The 18,264-nt window shown below is 32.3% G+C and overlaps 1 protein-coding gene across 1 annotated transcript in view; it reads right to left on the bottom strand.

Moving 5' to 3' along the window:
- The window catches only part of LOC134692781 (echinoderm microtubule-associated protein-like 2), a 60,719-nt gene extending 53,073 nt beyond the window's left edge, over positions 1 to 7,646 (bottom strand). Inside the window, exon 1 of the mRNA XM_063553311.1 lies at positions 7,358 to 7,646. Coding sequence (XP_063409381.1) covers positions 7,358 to 7,405 — 48 coding nt within the window. The 5' untranslated portion in view covers positions 7,406 to 7,646. The remainder of the gene's footprint in view (positions 1 to 7,357) is intronic.
- Between the last annotated feature and the right edge of the window lie 10,618 nt (positions 7,647 to 18,264).

Genomic DNA, 18,264 nt, shown 5'->3' with positions numbered 1-18,264 from the left:
ATGATTCACATGAGTTCTAAATTAAGTAGAAAATGGGAATTGGGTATTCATGGAATTTTGTATTATGTTATTTTACCTATTCATGAATATCATAATGAAAAGAATCTGCTTAATGTGTTCATATGCATTATAGGTAATGTATATAAACGTTAAAGCATATAATGTACTGTCGTTTAAATATACTCAGCAACTCAAGAAATGCACCCTCATTGATGTCTTTCAGGTAAGATTTCTAGTTCAAACAATGTATATTTTATTGTTATCTAAGGTTACAAAAAAATCAAAATGTTTAAAGACAAGCTTTCTGAAGTCATCAACACTGAATGGTTTGAAAATGAGGATTTTACCCCAAAAAAAATAATTCTCGAAAAACTATTTTTTTGTGCAAAAAACAACCAACAAAATGTTACCAAAGCGAAAACTTTTAAAATTCGTGTGTCTATTTTCACATGCAAATAACAAACATGACTTAGTCTTTGATTATAATTAATTTGTCAAAAAATGAATGTATATCCTATAATCTGTACTTGCTTTTGGAATAAAGTATTATTATAACAGTACTTTATTTGAATTCATGTCTAATGATCAATTTGAAACTCACTTTATGTCTCTTTTTTAAATGTTCATTGTCGTCTCTATTAAACTCTGCAGTAATTTCAATTTTATTCTTAAAGTATATTACAATTTCACAAATTTGCAGCAATAAACAAGAAATTATGAAACTACTATTTATGATAAACAAAATTGAAAACAACACGTTTAATAATTCCGATGCGTCCGAAGCGCTTTTCCTGGATTTACCTTCATCAAGAATGCACAAAGCCAAATATTTGAAATCCGAGAATGTACATGTATGAGTACCGAAACCGTCGAAGAGCTATACATGTATATTACAAAGATGCCTAAAATTGCTAGCCAAATTCATCTTAAGTCAACTTTGTCTGAGGGAGTTGAAACCTTAGATTCTTAATAATTTCAAAATTTATAAACGGACAATTATAGAAAAGTTTACCAAAATTCTGACTACTGAGCTGGTGATACTCTCAGAGCAAAGGTATCGACCCAGTGTTGTAAAAAATTGAGAACAATTTTTCAAAAATTTGCGCCAATAAACAAGAAATTTTGAAACTACTTTATATGGTAAAAAATTGAAAACAACACGTTAAATAATTCCAATGCGTTCGAAGCGCTTTTGTGGAATAACCTTAAGCAGGAACGCCCAAACCAAGGATTTGAAATCCGAGTGTAAAATGTGGTGCGCTATTTATATTGTTAAGTTTATCTCTGTATAGATCGTCAGACGACGGTCGTTTTTACATTAAAGGTACGTACGTGCATTTAAATGTATTATGAAAGATGATGTTTATGTCTCTTAAAATATAGAATAACATTGTAAAGAAGGTTTACGTTCGTATTGAAAGAAACTGAGAAAATAATATTTAAAACCAATTTAGGCGAATTGTACTAAATCTGTAAGAACGGCACTTTTGTTCTGATATACAAACATGCCCTTCCGAATTCGCTTCGTGTAACACTTGTCAATTCAAAGTTTTAAAAAGTCTTACGGCTCGTGAAATTTAACATTCTATCGACTGGTATTTCTCGCAAACACCCCTCCTTAACATGATATATCTGTTTAAAGGTCCGAATTAGACTTTTCCAGTCATTTGAAAACAAATAAAATATCTCGAAAAAGAGCTCCACAACATATCAATACTTTTTTGTTTCTTAACTACAGCTCGTCTGACTTATAGTATTAATTCTTAATTCTAAATTTGTTTAATTTCACCTTAAAAGAAAAATCACAAAAATACGGAACTTATTTCGTTCTCTTATGGCGAATTATCTAATTGGCAATAATACCACATATTTTCTTATGAAGAGTACATCCTTATTTCCATTTAGTGCAAGTAACGTCAATATTTCAATGTTTGATTCATCATAATAGTGTTTTGACATAGTCTCACGTATATGTTTTTATATCATGTTAGGTATGTCTCTACTTTTAATGTCGAACCATTTACCATTTTCATGATGAATAATCATTGACTAGATCGAGACTGTTTTTTTCTTCAATTTTATTGTTGATAGGTAAAAGAAAATATTTCATGTGAAATAACTTATAATCTTCAATTATATTGACAGTTATACAAAATATTCACTGTTGTATCGAGTTGAAAAGAATACATGAAGTATATGATTCACGTATGATACAGTCGTTTCAGTGTATTGGAGTTTAAATCTCCGATGATAACTGATAGTATGAATATGAAAACTTTGGTATACAGTTAATAATTTATATTCGATTTGGTTTAGTTAAAAGTACTATATTTCGATTTTGTTTTTATTAATAAAGTTTAGACTATATACTACCACGCTTAAATCTGAATTGGATATGATAAAAGAATAAATTTATGTTCCATTTGATCTTACAGCTAGGTTTGCTTGAATTTTTCATATTTTCTTTAACCCTTGTTATTTTCAAAACTTTGAGCAAACCCAAAACTACGGTCACAAAAACTACAACTAACAATGGATTTTAAACTAATAAGAGTTCGACCATTTCATTTTTTCAATGGGGTAGCACATTCAATATTCACTTTCAACTATTTCTTGCATTTCCTGCATTTTGTTAAACCGAATAATCATTTCACCTTTTCTTCGGGAATTCTCCAATATTATTACATGAATATTCATGCCCCAATCCTCAGCCCTTAGAATATTACACAGGATCAATCCCTCACTGTCTAATGGAAAAAAGTCCGAATGACCTGATATCCCAGCTGGTCACCTTTTACCTTTGGAGTCAAAATAAAAGTTTACTGCAAAAACAAAATGTTTGTTCATCAAGTAAATTGTTTTCTATGCTTCTTATCTTTTGCGCTGTACTGAACTTCGAGGAAGATGAAGGCAATGGAAATGACATGTACTAAAATATAAAAAAAGAAGATGTGGTATGATTGCCAATGAGACAAGCTCTACACAAAAGACCAAAATAAAACAGACATTAACAACCGTATATAACTCATAGATCTTATGAAAGTAAGGAATGCATATGGGAAAAAAAAACATCAGATCGAAACTATACTGATCTGAACTTAATTCTAAAGGAACACTAATCATTTATCTTTTAAAGTGTTTATGATATCAGGTTTGACAAAAGGCAAAAGTCATCGTCTGGAAGTTTAATATGATCTTATTAAGGTATATGAATGATATACCTATTACCCTAATCGATCGATCCCGTACAAGCATTGGAATTATAATAAGAGATTATATTTCATCGAATCAATATAAAATTTGACACATTTCATATAAGATCTTTAATATTCATCTCTTGTACGTAAATAAATCTTTATTAAACCAATGAGTTAAGTATGTTTAAGCCTTAAAAACCATATTTTAGACTTAACCAAAGTTACATTACAACATTACATGGCTGTGAATTATAATAGAAAAAGGTAATTAAGGACAATTCAATAATATGATAAATTGACGATAAGCTACATGTTCTGTTTTTTTTTAGTCCTTCCGTCATGAGAAGAAAACACGTTATTTGACAGCTATGCGGTATGAAGAGCTTTTTCACTAGTTCGACTACTTCGACATTGACGCGGATTATAACTGACATTCAAATTGTAAGATCATAAATCCGAGTTGCCTCATACTCTTTTTTATGAGATTTTATAACAAACATAAAAGGCAAAATATCCATGGTGAACTAAGAAGTTCATGGGAGTTTGAACATAGCGTGTAAAGGTGCGTTCGATTCGGTTCAAAGAGAATGACACTAACTCTTCTTGGGAAAACACATTTTTAAAATGCACCCAATCTGCGTATTTAGAAATCCGAGTGGACGCTCCACTTCAGCCATATTTAACTGCTGGACGGAAGAAATTATCGGATAAACATAATATAAATATCAACCAACCCATGTGGTGTCAAAATACATCTGTGCGCCATATGTACATCTACATTGCCCGATTTTGAATAATTATTCCGTCAGTGGCGGATTTCGAGGGCCCAGTGGCTCGTGTCGTCCATTCCTTGTGAACCATGTGGTTGATTATATAGGAAATCACTGAGCCATGACTAGAGACGCCCCCTCTAAGGCAGTTAATGTGTTCCCTTCGCGAAAATATCTTGATTCATTAGTGGTTTGTCACTAACTTCATCCTATATCACAGCGATTCTTTTAACTCCTTGATGAGTGATATTAACGAATTCGCCATTCGTTTTACAGCAATTATCGATAATACATGTAGGAAGGGCATTAGTGGTCGAGTGGTCAAATAATTCATCAACTGTATCCTTATCTTTTCAACACTGAGGTTGAGAGACCGAAACACAACTCCGATGTTTTAAGTTAAAACTGATTATGGATTTGCATATATTCTCCCGGATGTTAATCATTCTATCCCAGCTCTCAGACTTTCCCAAAATAATACGCTTGCCACCATGATATAGTATAGAGTGTTGAAAGTGGCGCTAAGCACCAAGAAGCAACCAATCAATTAAAGGATATCTAGGTATGCATGTACATGTCATTGAGATAGTACAGGACAACATTAACATTATTTGTAATGGTTTTAAACCATAAAATCGTTCTTGTTATGTTTGTGTAATACGAGATAATTAAAGTAAGGGTTCCATTACAATGACTATCTATTGAATCAATGACAAACTAGTTGTTTATAGATTTTCTATAATTGGCATCATTAATTTTGTAAATAATGTAACATGTTATGTAACGGCTAATAGTTAACTATCATATCAGTCTTAGAAGTAATTCAACTCGCACGTCAAAGGGTTTTATTATAAGGAAAGGGAAATTAATGTGCTTAGAATGCATGGCAAATTTAACCAGTATCTACACCACGATAGTTAGTTGTTTGCAAAATATTAAATCGGTACAAGATAAAATTACCGTAGCCAATGGAGAGGGGAAGGGGAAAAGGGTGGGGGGGGGGGGGGGGGGGGGTCGAAGGAAAATAAATAGAGAAAAATGCAGGGAAAATCAAGAGCTAATTGATAGTTGGTTCTTTAAGTTGAACAAGAACTCTAAAGTTGACACAACCGTAGCCAATTTCTGTAAGACAATAAATGTTTATTTAAAATACCGATTCTCTATCTAAGTCGGATAAAACTGTGTAGTTCAGTGGTCGTTGGTTCATGTCTGTCTTATTTGTGTTTTTGTGAATTGTATTTCTCCAAATTATGACTTAAGTTTTCTAATTCAAAATTGTTTCATATTTTTTCATGTTGGTACCTTTAATAGCCGACTATAAGGTACATTGTATATGTTTTCTTATAAGTGAAGGCCTGACGGTGAGCTCTAATAGTTCCTTTATTTCTATTTTTAGCTCACAGGGTCTCGAAGTGCCCCATGTGAGCTTATGCCATCACTTGGCGTCCGTCGTCGTCCGTCATCAGTCGTCGTAAACTATTTCAAAAATCTTCTCCTCAGAAACAAATGGATCAAAAACATTCAAACTTTAATGTAATGTTCCTTAGGGTATCTAGTTTATAAATTGTATCCGAAGTTTTGATCCATTGACAAACATGGCCGCCATAGCTAAAAATATAACATAGGGGTGAAATGCAGGTTTTGGCTTAATATCAATAACTAAAGTGCTTACAGCAAATCTGACATGGGCTAACATTGTTAAATTGGCCAAGATCCCACTGCATTTGTAGTTTTAACAACATTTGCAGTTTTTTGTTATTATTTTGAATATTATTATAGATAGTTATAAACTGTAAACACCAATTATGTTCAGCAAAGTAAGTTCTACAAAAAAGTTAAATGACCAATATTGTCAATTGACCCATTAAGGAGTTTTTACCTTTTAGAGACATTTTTTTCACAATTTGTTCAGGAAGTTTGCTATCATGTCGATGCTCTTGTTTCTTTAGACCATAGCGGCAAGAATGTGTCCATTGTACACGGATGCCTCACTCACATAATCAAAATATATGTTCAGTAGACCGTGAAATTGGGATCAAACTTTTATTTGGCATTAAAATTAGAAAGATCATTATCATAGGGAACATGTTTCAAAAGTTTGACTTCAACATCATCAAAAACTACCTCGACCAAAAACTTAAAGCTTAAGCGGGACAGACCGGACGAACGGATGCACAGACCAGAAAATTAAAGCCTCTCTACTATCGTTTTTTGAGGCATAAATTTAAAATACCAAAGTCACCATGGTCATTCGTGGGTAATGAATGTAAAAACACCAATTTTATTAGAATACTCATAAATACGGTCCTTCCTACCAATGTAAATAGTTTCTGCTATTATCAGTTGTTGCTATATTATCTATTGATACCGGATTGTCTATTTAATGCCATCTGAGACATGTAGACAATAAGAATGATTTACAATTGGTAATTTGGAGATGAACTATAGGTCAATAGACTGTCAAACAGAAATTGACAATTCATTACAAAGTATTCGTGAAACTAATTTGGTAAACACAAACTTTAAAATTGGCCTACGCTGAAATCAATCTCAGACTATTTACATCGAACATATGCCATGATAAGATACCTTATTTTCAATGAAAGGTATCAATCAAGCTAAAGTTGCATTCAAAAAGTTATAATGCTGCACTCATTATTTCTTAAACGTTTTAGTTTTGTTTTTTGTTCGATCTATTGTCCCGTGACCAGGAATATTACATTTTATCACCTTGTAGTGTTCTGTTTTCTTTTTTTTTTGCCAATTTTTCTCTTATCATTATTTTTCGGGGATATTCTTCTTTATTTTTTGGGCGCCCATTTTGTGTACTATTGGTCCATTATTCTCTATTTTACACAACAGCCATGGTCTCCTTTATAGATAAAATACTGTGCAAATCAAGGTATTCTTATTAAAATTGGATCTGATTTTGAGGATAGTATTACCCCTTAAATTATTTGGCAAGCTACATGCTGCCCCAATAATTTCATAAAAAAATACTACACTTGTATAAGTTTTGGGCCCCGATACTTATGATTGTATTTTTAAGGTTTATTTTACTGCTAGCACCCCCCCCCTTTTGTTATCCTTTATATACCATCCATTTGTAGTTTATATTCATATTTGGCTGTAGAATTTAAGACATTTTTATGATGTAGAATATTCGTCTATCAGACAGCAACCCGTCTAAAGACAAACATGACACCAAGCTATAATCCTCAACTCTTGTCTAATTTGTAATAGAGATGATGCAGATTATACTTTCTGTTAATTTGAGATACCTGACACTTTAATACTCCGTTGATTTATAATACAGGATTCAAATATCAATCCTAAATCTGAATAAAAAATCAATTCTAGTTAAAAAAAAAAAAAGGGAAAAAAACTTACATGACTTTTCTTGCTATCCCCCGTGTCAATCTGAAATGAATAGTCCATTCTGAAATCTTTCCTTTCGTGTTTCTTATGGGGAGAAACATAAAACTAACTTAAAAAAAAAGATTTATTCCACAGATTAAAAAAATGTCAATTTCGTAACGGTATTTTTATTCCATAGATTCAAACGATGTCAATTTCATAACGGTATTTATGTTTCCATAGATTCAAAGAATGTCAATTTCGTAACGGTATTTATGTTTCCATAGATTCAAAGAATGTCAATTTCATAACGGTATTTATGTTTCCATATAATATTCCATTTGATCATTATCGAGTAATTTGAATTAAAATTGCAGCCATGTTCATCCTTGGTGTTAATTCCCGACTCACAATAGATAAATTTACATGATATGAAGGTATTGCTTTTAATAACTTTTGACATCTAAAAGTTAATCTTCTCCTATTAAGGCAATGTTAATATATCTCGATGATACGATGTTTTATTGATGATAGACTTGAGATCATAATAGTCTGTCGCTAGTACTGATAATAAACTCCTATAAACTTTTACCACATTTTTAGACGTATTTTCTGTTTCCCCGACACCGTATCCATTTTTCTTTATTTTACGGAAATAGTATTTCGCGTTTATTACCGTACTTGTTCCACTTTTCTTGACACAAGATCTGACATGGATCGCTTTTTTCTTTATTATATTTTCAATTTGTTAAAATTCAAGCATGCATCTATGAATGAAGGTTCTACGAGGGAAATTTTCCTATTTGACCTGGTTATCGGCTTTTATCAAGTGATAGGACTCTTAATTCTATATGACATATTGAAAAATTTAAAATGCCTATTGTTTTCATACTCGATTCAAAAAACAAAACTTTTACTTTCAGTTAAGTATTATGAATTAATAACAATGAGATATTCATTTCTGTACCCGGACTATATTTTATCATTTTGATTAAAGCAATTATTTATTTACACATTTAAATATGAAATGAAATATCAATTTTAATTACTTCAATTGTTATTATTTATATTTTATTGTTTTTCCTGCTAGTTTATAGAAAAACATTATTTTACGAAATACGATTTCTTTATACATTTTGTGTATATAACTTTTCCCCAAAAATGTGTTTTTCTTTTAAAATTTCCTTATCGTGCCCCTGTTTATGACTATTTATTCATTTATTCGAAATAAAGGATCTCTTTCACTATTTTATTTACTCAATAGACAAATCTTTCCCATTTGAATGCAGTACTAAACAATATGCGCAATCACTATATCCTATACTATAGAAGTTGTGAAAACTTAATATATAGCCACGGAGAAAGATTTTTCATAATAGGTGTCTTTCATACTAAACTACGTTATTTAATTTCTGACAAAAAGAAATATATAAACACATTTTGACTATAGAATTTAAGATGTATTTGTAAAATTGTGTCCCGTCTCTGATGTTAGCAACTGATGTATTATATATTTGTTATGACATGTGATTCAATAGTGTAAATTGTTTTTTTTATTAAGATCACCGCATAAAAATCGATTAGCACTGAGGAACAATGACTATTTCATTAATATTTTTTTACATTGAGAGGTAAAATTTCAAACAAAATATTTTTAATAATTTATTCTTAAACAAAAAGACTATCAAATGTATCCTGGTCCAGGAGCAATTAAACAAAATAAAATGGAATTAATTACGAGTCGACAAAACAGTAATGCATCATATAAAATTGATGATTTACAATTATGTGTTGCTCTCTCCATTGATTATAAGTTGGCTGTTTAACTCCAGTGACAAATATTGCATGCATGTTCAGGACATATATGTATATGTATATACATAGGTAGGTCCTTGAATAGATACCATTGGGAATGAAGGTCGAAAATTTGAACTGCCACTGGATAATGAGGCCATACTGTAAAGGTACAGAAATGATCTTGCTTTGAAATGATACACATATACAGACCTCTCAAAGAGTTGTTGCAGTGGTTCTTAAGAGATAGCAACCTCGTTACTGGCAACGGACTGCTTAAAAGTATAATGTAAAATTTAAACGCAAGCCGATGATGGTGTTGAAAATCAATTTATAATTAAACATCCTCATTGAAATTTTAATGGTTTATGAAATTTTAGTAGTTTGTAAACAGCGTTGTTAAAATTGCCATGATTACAAAGATAAATCGATTACTATTTGTTTTTCTAACCTTCGGACGCACTTATGATGGAAGGCAAACATCACAAATTAGTTTCATTGACAAATTTTAGTGTTAAACTAATAGAAAAATGTCAGTATTTTGGATCAGTAAATTTTAAAATAATGAACAGTATATATAGAATAAATTCTGTTAATTTATTTCAGTACCAATGTACAATCGTATATTTATAAACATAGTTAACGTTGACTGATCAAAATAGAACAGTCATGGTGATGTGACATCATTATGAACCATGCTTTGAATTAGACTGACATGCCTGGACCGGATCGATTGTAACGCGCTCGTTAGCAATGTTAGAATCTTCAGAAGGACGTGTCATCTACCGAAGGACTAACTATCATGACTCTGGAACAAGCAGTGCTTGATTGCACTGCGTAATGTAATGCCACATGTGCTGCAAACCTACTTTCTCTTGCATTCAGCACGAGAGCACCGACTGAGGTGTCCCTCAGTTTCAAAATTATTACCCCAGCTTGTCGTTGGACGTCAGAGTAATATCGGTCTAGGATATTTTTGATAACACAAAAGGACTAATGTCTGAAGACCAATAATAATAAATATCTATAGTCAGCAAATGACAGAAAACATGTGTCATTTGACATTTTTTTCTCTTATTATTCGCATTCTAAATTCAAGTTGGCAAAAACTACTAAAAATTGGTTTTTTTTTATGTAAACAATTTAAATAACTACATGTATATGTAACCAGAAAGCACGATTCTACATTCAAAATCACTATGTTTATCAGGGGACTCGAAACCGGGACCTCTGTGTAACAAGGCAGCGCTCTTACCGACTTGGCTAAAGAAGTATTTCCCTAGCTGAACCGCTTACAGCTGGCTAAATATCTTCTACATGTTCTTGGGCAAGCAAGCACGTCACATTTACATCATTGTATACTTATTGACTGGGTATAAGTGGAATAGTAAGTTTATTATCACCCACTGGGTGCAACTATTGCCCTGCTATATATACGCTCTTCTCTTTCGTCTCTATTACTTTGTTTTAGTAATAGAAACTGCGGATCAGATTGAAGTCAAGGGCGAACATTGAACGCGAAATTTCGTTCTATACAATTGTTTTTCCTGTTTATAGTGATCAATACTTCGACTTAACAATCGAGACATTTTGATTTTGTTTGTTCTGTCAATAGTAAACAATTAATTGTTTTATTTTCATAACCTTTAAACTCTTAAAACATTGAATTAAAACTATGTGATTTAAATACCTACAACACAATAAAGGACTTTCTTGTCAAAATAAATTGTTTCAAAAATGTCATATTAACACATTTGCAGGTTAAATTTCACTATACAGACGCTTATAGATAATTGATATGCAATACCTTTCTGGAAAACACATTTAAGAGCCTATTGATATTGTGTTAAATTTTGACTTTATAACAATTAAAATTGTAAAGAGTTGACTTTGGTATCATGAAAAAAAATTCGCGATTTTGGCTTTGAAAAAAGTTAAATGCTGATTTGATATATCCATACCCGTATTTTAACTAAAGCTTTTTTGACATGATATAACGATAAGAAGGAAAAGACGCAAAGAAAGAAAAGAAAAGTAAAAAAAAAGAGAAAGAATAGAAAAGAATAGAGTTATGAAGAAAGAAATCTTGAAAGAAAAATGTGATAAATTGACAATTTTCTTATCATAAATATGAGTTGAGTCCTATCATCTCTACGTTGTTACAGACACATTACGTTAAATAATTTAACTACAATGTATTTAAACCTAGTTGTTAAAGTGATACGGAAGCCGATAAGGGCCATTCAAAAAAAATATTTTATGTCGTAATTACGACATAGTAATTTCGACATAACATGTCGTTATTACGACATCGCTATGTCGTAATAACGACATCGCTATGTCGTAATTTCGACATATCATGTCGTAATAACGACATCACTATGTCGTTTTAACGACATCGCTATGTCGTAATTTCGACATATCATGTCGTAATAACGACATCGCTATATAAAAAAGAATATGTATTATGATTGCCAAGAGACTAAAGGACACAGATAATATTAACAGCTATACGTCATCATAATGCCCCCAATAATTATAAAAGCCCCCGCATAGTCAGCTATAAAAGAGGGAGGAAAGATATCAGAGGGAGAGTCCCCAAAATGCTGTGTTGCAAGCAGTGTTATTATTCAATTATTAGCTCCCTTGGTAAAACTCAAAATTTCATATTTAATGCATTTTATTGTTAAAAAATTTACATGAAGCTTAATAAGTATATATGTGTTAATTGCATAGCTTTTGCTATTTGAGTTCATTGGTTAAAGATATTTATTTATATTGTAAAGTTTAATATTTGCATCGTCGCAAAATCTTTGGATACCTTCTTTGAAAGCCGCCTTCAGTGGGAACTTATATATTTTATAAAGACCAGTTGAGGTTGTTAAATTAATGCTTGGCAAACAGTAATAAAAAAAAAAAAAAAAAAAAAAAAGCTGTACGGACAAAATAGGTAGATAATACCATGTGAATGAGCGAGCCTAACTTGCCAGCTAAGCATCCCATTTCCCTCAAAATAAGCGCATACTACATGGCTTCTTGTAATAAGGATGAATCAAAGTAGCAATTGCTCTAATGCCTACAACACGTTACACTTAAAATGCGACGTCGAAGAGGGTCTTTGACTTCGATTAAATTTTGCAAGTTTTATTCGGTTTTTTATATTGTTGGTTGATTCTGGTTCTGTTCGTTTTGTGATGTCATTTTATCAAAAAATTACCTCGAGTTGTGGAAATCGATATAATAATGTTTACCCTTTAAGTTATTTCAACTTAAAATGCAGTACTGTCGCAAGTTATGTAGGAAGGAAAGATGGGACGGAAGTACATGTATACGGTTTTCATATTTTTTTTTATCATAGGATGTTTAACTTTGAAGTTGCATATTATCTGTCATTGTAAAATTTCTATATCTTAGTTCATCCCCTGGCCAATACAAAAATATCTGACACTCTGCAAGTAAATCGAACATTTTTACCCTTGGTTAAATTTGAATAGAATTGTATTTTCCCTGACACATAAGTTGTCGAAATACACCCCTTCAATTACTTGAACCTTGGCTTGAGAATTATTTCCCAAGTCATCTTCAGATATATACATTTTAAAATATAGTAATCTACTCCTGGGTCGTCCGCGAAAACGGCAAATGAAAATATAATTCCGTTTTTTTTTTAATTCGATGAAACTGTTTTCGTTGCTGTTCGGGATTCGTCTTTCAACTACCTCCATTTCATGCACAAGTTTATATTGAGGAAAAGTTCCGGCTTCGCTAGTACAGGAATTAATTTCATCACGAAATAGCAGGACAAATCGCGAAGTAAAACATTCCGTGAACTGGTATTAAGTGTTTTGATATTGGTGATTGCACCTAACTGAAGTGACGACTTTAAATGATAAAATTGAGAAAGGAAATGGTGAATATGTCAAAGCGACAACCACCCGACCATAGAGCAGATAACAGCCGAAGGCAACCAATGGGTCTTCAATGTAGCGAGAATTCCCGCACCCGTAGGTGTCCTTCAGCTGGCCCCTAAAAATATGCATAATAGTACAGTGATAATGGACGTCATACTAAACTCCGAATTATACACAAGAAACTAAAATTTAAAATCATACAAGACTAACAAAGGCCAGAGGCTCCTGACTTGGGACAAACGCAAAATTGCGGCGGGGTTAAACATGTTTATGAGATCTCAACCCTCCCCCTATACCTCTAGCCAATGTAGAAAAGTAAAAGAATAACAATACGCACATTAAAATTCAGTTCAAGAGAAGTCCGAGTCCGATGTTAAAAGATGTAACAAAAGAAAATTTCTATTTCGGAGTACTTCCGTAACATAAATTTCAATTTATTTTATAAAATGGGATTTTTCCCCCATTTCTAAATTCTTTTAAATAAATCGTTAAAAGCTATACAAATAATGAAAATTGCAAAATTTAACCTGTGTCGAACCTATTTCCCCGGGCGGAGTCTTTAGCAACATACACTTTTTTCCGGCAGCAATCATTAACATCTTTCTCCAAAATTAGCGTCTTTAGGATTTTAGACGTTTTCAGACATTTGGAAAAATTGGCTACCGTTTTGTTATGTATGGAAGCATTTTATTCCTTTAAGACCCAAATATGTTGTTAATAAGGAAAGAATCTTGGCATCTTTTACTCTTCGTATATCTAATTTTTGTTTTGATCAATTATAAAAAAAATATGCCTTAACTGCTTTGAAAAATGAAATATCAACTTAAACAAAATGGCTACCGTTTTAAAAACGACTGTGTAGAGAAGATTTTATTGAATCAGCAATATTTGAACTCACATAAGGCAAATATTTGTACTTTTGTTAGATATTATTATTGTCTTACTATTTTTATTCATTTTCTACTTTAATTGCAGTCGAGTCAAATGAAATTTGGTAAAATAACGGCTTTAACGCCACAAAGAACCGACACATGTCGTTGTTCCTGTCAAGAATCAAGAAGATCAGAGAATAAGAAATAGGATCACTATACATAAGAGTTAAAACAGTTTTTCATAAATGTAACGTTGGATGGAGACATCCGTTTTGTCCACATAGCTTCCTTTTTTTAATCCTCAAATATACTAGATATTACTTAGGAGATGATCAAGAGCTGTAAAAACATAACTCAAAACATATATTGAATTTGTTTTAATATTGGTTCGTGTTTTCTAACATTTTTATTTTGTTTTGCGGATGAAATTTCGAAGATTCTGTTTTAAATCCTAGGGGTTGTAGGAACATCGCGCGTGCCCAACGTTTGAAAGTAGAAATAGAGCTATTAATACTTCAATACACCCTTATACCAAGAAGCATAGTTTGCGCTTATTTAAAGGGAGATGGAAAGCTTGGCTTGACTTACAATTTCAATCCTTTATTAATACCACATTTCATGCTTCCAATATACTGCATATCTATTCTACGACCGGTATCTTGTTAATCTATACGACGTCGTCTCACTGCACAGCCCTAGCACTATGGGCCGTGTTAATCTAAATTGGTATCTATAACATATATAAGTTTCTCACTGAAGGTATCCAAAGAAGGTATCCAAAGATTTTGCGACGATGCAAATATTAAACTTAACAATATAAATAAATATCTTTAACCAATGAATTCAAATAGCAAGAGCTATGCAATTAACAAATATATACTTATTAAGCTTCATGTAAATTATTTAACAATAGAATACATTAAATATGAAATTTGGAGTTTTACCAAGGGAGCTAATAATTGAATCATACACTGTCTGCCACACAGCATTTCCGGGACTCTCCCTCTGGTAGCTTTCTTCCCTATTTTATAGATGACCATGCGGGGGCTTTTATAATTATCGGGGACATTATGATGACGTATAATTGTTAATTTCTTTGTCATTTGGTCTCTTGCCAATCATAAAACATATTCTTTTAAATATAGCGATGTCGTTATTACGACATAGCTATGTCGTTAAAACGACATAGTGATGTCGTTATTACGACATCATATGTCGAAATTACGACATAGCGATGTCGTTTTACCGACATGTTATGTCGAAATTACGACATAGCGATGTCGTTATAACGACATGTTATGTCGAAATTACGTATAATATTTTTTTTGAATGGCCCTTATCGGCTTCCGTAAAGTGATCATAACATTTTCTGTTATATAATATTCCATGCATTGATCGTCATATCTCTTTATTTCCAAAACAATCCGGATTCAAACTAATTCATTAATTTCTGATTTATTCTCCCGGACAAACAACTAATTTTCTATTACATATAGGAATTATCTTGTTGTATGCAAAACAACCAAAACGTTGTAAACTTTAATACTGAGAAAGACTAAGACATTTTTTTTATAAGAACGAGATATTATTTTAACCATACAAAACAAAATGATGGCTAGTGCCATGGAACATTCTATGTCAATTATTAATAAATAACGTTGTGCTACAAAATTGGCTATACCACTTTGATGAAAGTTTTATGTATTTTCAAATTACAAAAACATAAAATCGCAAATGTAAAAAGTTTCAACCAAGAAAAAAATCAAAATTAAAATTGAAGTTTGAGCATAATTTTTATGGTGGAAAAAATTGATCAAGCAGATGTAAAAAAAAATATATGCTAAACTCTGATCTCCTTCATACCTTCCTCCTTATGGAGGGTTAAATTTTGAAGAAGAAAAAAAGCGTCCGAAAACTTAAAGAAAAATCTAACTATGACAATTATAATACGAAAAATTTATATACCTCTTCATACTGGTCACCTTCCATCACGGCTTGTCTTGACAGTAAAATCAAGTCGAGCTATAAATACGTCATCGTGTGTGGAATTTGACTTTTTAGATTCTAAATTCGTTTAAGTAGTCTATGTCGAAAATCCCAATTATCCTGATTAATATAGTTTTATCAATTGCTTATCAAAAGAATAAAATGAAATGTGGGGGTAAACGTCAATTCATTTAAGTGCGAAAATATGTTAAACATTGAGTTTATCTGAATTTTGTCTAGTCATTCTGCTGAAATGTGTAGAACACTTGAAATTTTATTTATACAAATTGTCTTCGTTGTTTTTTTGTAAACTTATCACCATATAACACGAATTTCAAATCTACATTCTATTTTTGGTAATACATTTTCTTACACATCGAATCCAAAGCACTTTCTTTCCTATCTTACATGTATATTATCACTCGTTCAAATGCCTTTTTTCTTTCTTTCTTTATCTTTTCTTGTTTTTACTAAAATAGTGTTTGTGTTTCTTTATATGGGATGTTTTTCTTTTTTTTTTTCAATATGATCCCTTGTATACGATGCAAACCAAGTAACAATATGCATTAACGCAGACGGTGCGTATCGGTGCAACCAACTGAGCAATACGACGGGTTCCACATGTGCAGCAGGATCTGCTCTGCAGTTTTGGTCGGGTTCGTGCTGCTTAGTCTTTTAATTTTCTATGTTGTGTCTTCTGTTCTATTATTTGTCTGTTTGTTTTATTGTTTTTGGCCATGTTTGTTTTCTATCTGTGAGTTTGACTCTCCCTCTGATATGTTTCGTCCATCTTTTGCTAAAGAACACTAGTCAACCATTCGTATTCAATGAACTGTATAGCGTATTAATGTCGGTAGGAGTAATATGTGAAACAAAATTGAATAGCGAATGGAAACAGGGAATGTGTCAACGCGACAACAGTCCCACCAACGAACACCAAACTCAACGCAGCGAGAAAAATTCCAGCACTTTGTGGTGGGTTTGAGCAGGCACCTTAATAATAATGTATAAGCGAAATGAACACCACACTACTAACTCCGAAACATACAAATGAACAAAAAGGCATGCTGGCAAAGTTTGACGGTTAGGAGGTTGACTTTCGCTTATGATTTTAGATTTTATTTGAACACTGAGATACGGGTACATGTGTAACCTGAGGTGATGAAGTTTGAAGTTGACAAATAAAATTGAGAATGGAAATGGGGAATGTATCAAAGAGACAACAACCCGACCATAGAAAAAACAACAGCGGAAGGTCACCAACATACAAAAATACTATATTTCTCACTGCATGGCTCAGGCCAGGTCAAAATTCGATCTAATTAAGTTAAAGGAACCTTTTTCTGTTTTTATTGGTTTAAATATTGATTTTGTTATCAGTAAATTTAAGGCAAACTAAATACTACAAGTATGGTATAAACATTTACATATTCATGGCTCTACAATTTGTCGATACCTGTATCTTGGCATTGCACAAGGTCATATTTGTCTTAGATGCATAATTTATTATTAGTTTTGAGTGGCTTTGCGCTAGCTTTCAATTAACTGCATGCGAGTACTATCATATCTGTTCCTAGTGTCTTTGTATTGTTGGGATGTGTAAGTACCCGTCCTCGTCCACTTGTATTTATGTCCGTGTAATGAGTTCAGCCTTTTTCAACTGACTTTATAGTTACATGTAGTTCTTATGTTGTACTGTTATACCATTATCCAGGGTTAGGGGGAGGGTTTGGATACCGCCAATTTGTTTAATCCCACCACATTATGTATGCATGTGCCTGTCCCAAGTCAGGAGCCTGTAATTCAGTGGTTGTCGTTTGTAAATGTGTTACATATTTGTTTTTCGTTCATTTTTTTTTTTATTTAAACAAGGCCGTTAGTTTTCTCGTTTTTATTGTTTTACATTGTCATTTCGGGTCCTTTTATAGCTGACTATGCGGTATGGGCTTTACTCATTGTTGAAGGCCGTACGATGACATATATAGTTATTAATTTCTGTGTCATTTTGGTCTTTTGTGGAGAGTTATCTCATTGGTAATCATACCACCAATTCTCTATTATACTTTCACTCTTTTTTTGTAAGGCAGCAACCAATTGATTTTCTGGGGGTGGCTATGGATTTTTTTCCTGGAAACAAACTTTTTTTTTCGCCATCGGCGAAAGACAATCTATTTTGTTGGCGACAAGTCGAAAACATTTTTTTTCTTTCAATTTTAGCATTACATATAGTGGTAAATGAGGGGGAAACACACAATTTTTTTTCTCAGGGTCAAAAACAAATATTTTTTTTCTTCTTAAAACTGGAAACAAACTTTTTTCCAGAAAAATCCATAGCACCCCCCCCCCCCCCCCCCCCCCACGAAAATCAAATGGTTGC

The sequence above is a fragment of the Mytilus trossulus genome, chromosome 12 (assembly GCF_036588685.1).
Source record: "Mytilus trossulus isolate FHL-02 chromosome 12, PNRI_Mtr1.1.1.hap1, whole genome shotgun sequence".
Taxonomy (NCBI): Eukaryota; Metazoa; Mollusca; class Bivalvia; order Mytilida; family Mytilidae; genus Mytilus; species Mytilus trossulus.
Note: the sequence above shows the minus strand (reverse complement) of the source record. Positions and strands in the feature narration are given on the sequence as shown.